Source organism: Acyrthosiphon pisum, chromosome X (assembly GCF_005508785.2).
Source record: "Acyrthosiphon pisum isolate AL4f chromosome X, pea_aphid_22Mar2018_4r6ur, whole genome shotgun sequence".
Classification (NCBI taxonomy): domain Eukaryota; kingdom Metazoa; phylum Arthropoda; class Insecta; order Hemiptera; family Aphididae; genus Acyrthosiphon; species Acyrthosiphon pisum.
Window position 1 is genome coordinate 42,654,093 of NC_042493.1, and position 9,090 is coordinate 42,663,182.

General features: G+C 26.0%; 1 protein-coding gene across 1 annotated transcript; it reads right to left on the reverse strand.

Annotated features, from left to right (window-relative positions):
- Positions 1-1,183: 1,183 nt before the first annotated feature.
- LOC100160165 lies at positions 1,184-8,705 on the reverse strand. Its single transcript, XM_001944693.5, has 2 exons — positions 7,964-8,705; positions 1,184-3,198 (listed from the first exon to the last, which is right to left on the reverse strand). Exons 1-2 carry the CDS (start codon positions 8,044-8,046, stop codon positions 2,055-2,057), a joined length of 1,227 nt encoding a protein of 408 aa, XP_001944728.1. The 5' UTR covers positions 8,047-8,705; the 3' UTR covers positions 1,184-2,054.
- Positions 8,706-9,090: the final 385 nt, after the last annotated feature.

Here is a 9,090-nt window from a genome sequence, read left to right on the forward strand (position 1 = left end):
ACAATTTAATTAGACCAAATCTTTAAAAATGTTTCCAATATCATGCACTACAATTATAATACGTTTCGGATATCCTGTAATTTATTATTACTGAAAATTTAAAAAAAAAAAAAACTTTATTGTATAGTCAACAGTAGACATTATTATTTATTAATTTGATTTTTCACCAACTAAATAGTAGTTTATTTGTACTATATTATTTAGTTAACAAATATTATCAATCATGTATAAACTTAGCAATATATTTTATCTTAAGAAATGTTAGAAGTCGAAAATGAAATGGAGTTTCAAAAAGAAATGGAAGACTTCTTATCATAAAATATTGATGGATGTGATAACCATTAACATGTATAATTGAATACTTATAAATATATAAGAGGTAAATGATAAATTAAAATATATACTAATATATTTAATTCTATTTAACAAGTATGTGGTTTTTAATTTAAAAGGATGTGCAAGTTAACAATTTTTTTTAACTCCTTTAAGTTAAAGTGATATGTCAATAAGAAAAAGTAAAAGTAAATTTTTTTTAGTATAAAAGTATTAGCCTACTTTACTTTTTACCAATACAAAACTACATAGATACATATAGTATTTCATAGAAGTTTTTCATCACTAAGATAAATAATAACAATTGTTACAAGCAGTAATTATATATAATATTATGATTTCTAAATAATTCTAATGAAGTACACCTATTAAATAGTTCTATCAAACATGGTTCATAGTATTAGCCATGAGTACAACAGGTATATTTTTTTGACTAATAGCAGTCTTTGAAAAAAATAAAACTAGTCTAGTTTTGACACTGGTTTTATGGTTAACAATTGTTGATAATTATGGTAGTTTAATTTTCGATAAGGTAATACTTAATTTTAACCAAAAACGAGAAAAAAAATTAATTACAATGTAATAAAATAACTTAACATCTTAAAATGAAAATTTAATTCTTTGGTTTTACGTTAATTAAAACAAAATTAAGTTAAGTTAGTAGTTAAATTAAGAGAAGCCCAAAAGAAACTAGTTAAGATAAAAAGTTAAAATCAACTTAACTTTTATTTTATTAACTCGTTAATGTCCAGCCTCATTAATTTTCTTTTTTTACTGATTAAATCTACAACTGAGTTCTTATTTAAAAACTTCTTAATTTTTATTTTAAAATCAAAGTAAATAAGAAATATTATTTTTAAAACTCTTTTCTTTACTGTGTGTAGAATTAATACATTTGCAAAAATTAAATACAGTGAACCTCTACACATCTTTAATGAACACTCTTGGTCACGGAAATTTTTTCCCGCTATTCAGAAGGTTCAGTTTGTTGATTGTCCCCAAGCAAATGTCTGCTAGGTATCCGTCAGGGGAGGTTTCACTGTGAATAAAATGTAAACAATTTCAATATACTGTTCAAGTTGAGCATAAGAAATATAGAATTTATAAGATATTTAAGTTTTTGAGATAGCGTTGCTTGTATCATGACTTATGAAGATGTATACATATATGTACCATATATTATGGTTATACACAGTTGTTGATTAATCTAAGGAAATATTTCTATACCAGAAAAAAAAACAGTAATAAATGTTTATGCATAAGACTAAATTGTATTATGTTTTAAAAATAATTACAAATACTTAAAAAAATTAATATATATTGGATATAAGCAAAAAAAATTATCCCAATACAAAACCATTATATCTCTGATACATATCTTAAATACTGCCCAGCACTGAATAAAAACTTAATTTAAAGAAAATTGAATCATTAGTTTTTATTAAATTTATAGTTAAAAGTATTACACTATATAAATATTTGTATTGGAACAAACTATATATTTAAAAATTAAGGAACTACTAAGATGTAATATATGATATATAATTTTTTTTTTCATTAACTCAAATTAATTATGATAAATAGATATTTAGTATAAAAAAAAAAATTTGTATAATGAAACTGAACTTTTTTGGATTTTAAGGGTAGGATTTAAGTCTCCAGTTTTCCTTCATAATAAACACACAGTCTCTAAAAATAATTATGAACACACATAATATACTCTATTCAATTTTAAACCAAAGAACACTATTTGTCGCTGCAACAACTAAGACTTTAACGTCGTCAAAATCTATGATATCAAACATAATTATTTGGCCAATGTCCAATTTTATTTCTAACAGCATATTTCTGTCTTTCAGATTAATTAAATCATCCATACAGCGCAAACGATATGCCAATAAGAAACCATTAAGAGTTCCAACAAACAAAATGTTTGTATACATGTATATTGCAGAAGTTCCTGAATATTTATCCTTCAACCACGAATGAGAAATTATACATGTATCCTTAAAAATACCATGAATTAAAATGCTATTAATCTGATTCCGGCTAATTATCAATCCATGAATTACTGATGTAAACAAAATAAAACTTAAATGTGGGCATAAATGGCCCATGATAACATTTGAATCAATATTTGAATGCCATTCGTACCATGTTTCTCGGACCCAACAACATACATTAGTATAAGCGTTCATGTCCACATCTACAAGTTTTCCAATAAAATTATCTCTCATATTTCCATCATGCCTATCATAAACTGAGTCATGCAATGGACACAAATTTGAATGTTTTTCATGGCAAGTGATGAAAACATCATTTGCTCTACTTTCTCGATTTATGACAGGTCTAGGATTTAACACAACTAGTTCACCTGGTTTGCAATTTTCTGAATAACCACTTAAGACATAATATTTTCCTGAGATCTGATTTTTTGTAACTGTAAATGAATACATAAAATTTGGAAATACAATCATGACATCAAGTTCGTGACAAACAATTTTAACTACTCCATTAAGACCCAAAAAATTGTGTTGTCCAATACAGGTTAATTTAAAAACAGGATTTTGCCATTGAATCCATTTTTTATAAGCCGCTTCATAATGACTTTCCAAAAGCGATTCAAATGGAATATTTTTATCACATTGTTTAGTGAACATATCAATTAAATATTTCTTTGGTATTTCTCCGAGGCAATATTTTTTCCATAGTTTATTATAACGAAGTGCATTATTAGCAATATCATTACATGTCTTTGATAACTGTTTGAATTTAAGCAAAGTCTTGCCATCAAAATAACAAACAATTTTTTCCAACAATTCAGGCGGTAGACAAATTTGATTGACTTGATCAGGAGTATCAACACTACAACAAAATATAATTTTAAATGTTAAAAAATAATAAATAATCAGTTAACACTAATATATTTTTTCTAAAAATTAAAATGTATAGGTAAAATACGAAACTATACTAATTTAAACACAAATCTTTTTTTGTATTATTATTATAAATATATTTTACAATCTATTTAATTTTTACACAAAGTGTTAGTGAAGAGGTGGGTCTAGTTGATGAGACTAGTTTGAGGGCACTATTTACATTACAGATGTTTTTCGGGATCATTTAGGATAATATTGACAGAAAAGTCAGAGGTAAGAGGATTGTGATTATTGTGAAGGTTGGAGTGGAGGCATCTGTAGAAAGTTTTAGCTACATTTTGGACAGTTAAAATTAAGATAGAATGTTTGGTTGAACACAGTTGGATTCCATAACATGCTTATGCATTTTAAAGATTACATGAATGTAAGAACTCATAATTGTTGAAAGGATTTGAAACATGGACTAACATAGTACTAGAGTAAACTAGCTATTAAAAACTTTTAGTTGAAAACACTATCTGTTCTTAAATTGGATTTTTTACGAAATTTAAATTTTCAAGCGATTTCAGCATTTGTTAATTGTAACATTTTACATACTCATAAAAATTGATTTGTTTAAAAACTGACACAAGAACATAAATAATGTTCTTAACTTTAAGTTTGATGATTAAACTCATTTTATTGGTCAATTCATTCAAATAGTAAAACTCAACACAAGGTTAGTTCTGCTAAATTCAAAGTCCTATATTGCTGTTGTGTCAGAAAGAGAAAACAAAGAGTGCGGTGACATTTTCTTAAGAGGATTAAAAATATTGGTGGGCCAAAAAGTCTCACTCGAACGCTTTGCCTACCATCTGGACTGTTGATTAACCCACATCCATACTAAATGTCTTGCTTTGAATTACCACTCTTAAGAGAATGTCAGCACACTATTTATTTTCTCTCTCTAGACCACGCGCAATATAGATAAAACGCATTTATGCAGAATCATTAATTATATGTTTTGAAGTAATCTTAGGGTAAAATCACCCATTACAAAAAATATAGAAAATAATATTTTTGGAGGGAATGACATCCATTTTATATTTTATTTTTATTTGCCTTTGTATTCGACTTTCAAAATAAACAAAAAAATGTGGTAAATTTAAATTATGTTTAAATTAGTTTTGAGACAATATTTTGACAAATTGATATATCATTCCCTAAAAATTATTATTTTCTATCTTTTTTGTAATGGGTGACTTTACTCTAAGATTACTTAAAAACATAGAAAAAATGATTCTGCGTAAATGCGTTTTCTATGAGAGAGAAAACAAATAGTGGGTTAATCCACAGTCCAGATGGTAGTTAAAGCGTTTGAGTGAGATTTTTGGCCCACCGATATTTTTAATTTTTATTAGCCTATAGACAAAAAAATGTACCTTATTTCTTATTTTTGACAGAAATTTCGTCAAAAAATTAAAAAGGCTGATCGTAAAACTTTGTAAGTATAAAATAAGAACTGTCACAACCCCCAGACAATATTTTTGAATTATTTTTGATGAAAAAGTTGAGTGTGATCAAAATCATTTAGGTATTTTAATTCAAAATTATTCGGCGTCAGTTATAATACATTTTTTATTGTTAAAAAATAAATAAAAATACTTAATACAAGATGATTCAGAGTATCTGGAAGCTTTTAAACCTGGAGAATTTGTTTTACATTTGAGTATATTTTCATTTTTGATAGTGTTGATTATGTACATTTTTTTATTCAAATAATAACTGTTTCTAAATTATAATTATTATCAACAATATTTATAATAAAAAATAGTAGCTTAATTAGTAGGTAGTTAAACATTTTTAAAATGTTCAACTTTTATAGCTAAGGATTAAAAATGTGAAACAAAGTTCTACGTAAGTAGTTAATTCTGTTACCAAAAAATTTAAAAAAATATTTAAACAGTTTATTTTTATACTTATTTTAAGTTCAAATTTGGAGCAAATTGCATATTAAATAACCAATAATAACAATTTTAGTTATTTTATAATAATAATTTAACTTAACCGCTACCGTATTAATAATAAGTAATAACAATATAAATATAATATAAAATATCCACACTGACACACTGTCACCACTCAGAATCGTTATTTTTTACAATGATATTATATCATTGAATTCAAATTTAATACCATCCATTATACAGCTATACACTTGAAACCTACTGTACAGCAAAGCGACAACCACTTATCCACCTTTTTATTATTGAATAAACATTACAATTAATTTAGAATTTAACTACTATGAACATGGTTATTTTAATATTTTTTTTAAATTAATCTATGGTATATATTTCTTTTAGTACATTTAAACAAGAATGTGATGCATTTATTTATTTTGCCATATCTAAAGATGGAGATTATAAAACATTTAGTTTTAAAAAGTTTATCAAAAGAACTGTTCTTCAAGAACATAACCATAATTCTAATACTAAGCATTTATCAGTGTTATAAATTAACTATGATCTTAAATGACACTTTGTAGTAAGGTCCCGAGGGATAATGTTGTCAAGAAGCAAAGGTGGACATAACTTGTTAAAAAAAAATATTATTTTACTTTTAACTTAACTAGTTAATTAATTTTGTTTGTAACTTATCAACTTAGGTATTCAGTTAAATTTTTTGTTATTTTAACTTAACTTTTTATAGTTAATTAACATGCAGTTAAATTAATTTTAATTAAGACAAAACTAATTCTTTTGATTTTGTATAATAATCATATTTTATTTATTTTTCGGTTAAAAAAATTATATATCTTTAATTATGTATAGATGTAGCCTATAAGTTTCTGGTAACTATAACAATTTAATTTTTATCTTTACACAGTGTATCACGTCTTGGTAAATGTTTGTGTAAATAAAAGAAATTATGGCAATTTATGATTTATGAAAATTCAGGCTCGAAAAAAAAACTAACTGACTTAAGTTAATTTTATTTTCTATCTTAGCTTTTAACTTTTAACAAAAAAGCTACCAAATAGAAATATTAAAAAATGCAAATAGATGTAGGTATTACAATTTTTACCTATTTCATATTAAGCACGTGACCTTAAAACCTGTATAACCATTTTAAACAATTTTTTTATAACTTTATAAGTTAAAAATTTGATTTGCTTTTAGAAATATATTTATACCTAAGTAAGGACATTTATTTTACATTATATCATTTAAAAATAAAAGCTTTTAGCTGAATAACAAGCAATGTTATACTTCTTGGAAGGGTAGAAGGGGAAAAAGTGTGCAAAACCAGTACATTCTGATTTGGAAAGATGTATAGTTAGAATGTTATAGTACAAAACACTTCAGATTAATTTTGTATTCACTTATACTACAAAATTATAGTTTATATTAGGTTTTGATAGTAATAATTGATAAATTATCTTACCCAATGGGGATAATTAATTAATTATTTACCAATTCAGTAAAAAAACAATAAGTCTTCTGGCATTAAATAATATAATTATGGCCAATGGGTCAACATTTATAATTAAACTTTATTACTTAAAATTATAATGAATCGAATAGGCAGTTACAAATATATTAGAAATATAATATTATATTATAATTTATAATACTATTATAATTATAACTAACATTTGAATAGTTTTATTTTTATCTTAATAACGTAATTTGTTGTAAACAATGTTAGAAATTTTAATATTGGTGCCCAGCTTAATACTAGTATTAATAAATTTTAATATAATATTTTTTTTTTTCATTACAATTTCATCAACTTTATTAAATCTTGGGTTTTATTACAAATTAAATCAATAAAATCTTCATTATTAATATTTTTAGGCAATTTTTTTCAATTGAAATTAAAAGAAATGTCTCTAATTTTGGCTAAGAAAGACAATTTTTCAAGTGGTTAATTATATATTTAAGTTTTAAAAAAGTGGTTTTTATCTCACTTCCGTACACACATACACACAACTGTAAATTATTAACACGTTCACTGCGTTCTGACGCCAATTGGCGTCATAAGTATCATTCAGCAATGCGTTTGGTGCCATATGGCGTCTAATATACATTTAAAATAAATGGTTTAAAATTCCCTACGCGCGGCTGAATGTTATTTTATTATTATTTAGCGTGGATTAAACATATGTTTTTGAATATGTATACATACGTCGTTGAGCAATTTCTTTCTTTTTTTAAATTTCTTTTGTTTATACTTTTATCATACACACTGGGTGAAAACAGCAAAAAGACATACGCAGTCTACGTGTTAAGCAGTATACACTGACGGACGATGGTAGCGTGTCACATCAATTATGGATTCTTGGGAATGGAAAGCCCAATATAGTAATATACAACTGACACATTCATTGTTGTTAATTATAAATTTGGATTAATATTGTATCATTCTATATTATATTTTTTTCTAAAAATAATAACGACCAAATCTTTATGTGGCCTCCAAAATTTTTTGATTGGATGCTCTCCGGTTCAATCTGGGCCTGGGTAGACCCAAGTAATGGACATTTAATGCAATTGGAAAAGGTAGGTTAGGTTAGATTTAGTTAGGTTAGCATGGCTTGATCTGAGCGTGAATGCATTTTGACTTTATATGGATACCAAAATCTTTATGGGTACTATGCCACATTTGACAGAGCTTTAAAATACAAATATCATAACATATAACTAAATTAACAATATAACAGAGCTAAGCATATTTGTATTAAAAGCTTATTTGTGAAAATTATTTACCAAGAATCTATATCCAAAGATGAAAGAGAAATGGTTTCCACTGTATCCACGTCAGTCCATGCTAGAATACTTGAATCATCCATTTTGAATTTTCGTCAAATAACAATGTCGTCACTCTAGATCATAATATTTTATAATAAGAAAGAACTCTCACTAGTACACCAGTCAAGAGTTGTTGTGAGTTGTAGAATGTCAGAAGTCAGAACCGTCCGATTAACCATATCAGCTTTTATGTCAGCCAATAGCGATCGAGCATTTTTGTTGTAAGTAAAAATTCATGGAGAAATAGGTTCATATTTTACAGTCTGGTACAACTTAATAAGCTCTACATAATATTATAATGCTGTGCCACCGTTTTGCGACTCATTTATCGACAACAAAATGAAGTGGGGAAAATTCATATTCACATAACATTATTGGTCAAAAAATGGCGGCGTAGCATTACTGTAGTAACTACAGTGCCCTAATACAACCTTAGATCATTATACATCATTATACGATTATAATTCTTTCTAACCGTGAGTACAACTACGTACTCTATAACTTACACTCTAGAATATACTCCTATCTACGTGTATTATAATAATATTATGTATGTATCCGTGTCACGATAATTATTTTTTATATTCCGTGATATCAGTAACTTGTCAGTTTGACACCGCGATTATAAAGAAATATTTTCTTTTACATGGTTCTTTATAATCGTGTTTACCAAAGTTACACAATACATACGATAATCACACAATCAATAATCATAGACATATTATTATAATCATCCATATAATATTATTATATTGTAATGTGCGTATGTAGACCAGTGACGTCATTTCAGTTTTCAATAGAGGGGGGGCATTAGTTATGACCGGCCGAATGGGTAAAAAAACCGCTCGCGACCACCTGGCACCTATTAACTACTTACATTTTGTTATGGTACCGTTCTTATTAACTAGGTAACATCATTTTTTAAATATAAGGCAACAGATATTTTAGAAAAACAATTGTATACCTATATCAGTTAAAAGTCTACAAATTATGGCAATATTTGTATATTGATAATCAAAAATATTAGTAGTTTATTAGGATATCTTCTTTTTTTTATTTTTGAAAATATATCAACTGCATTATCT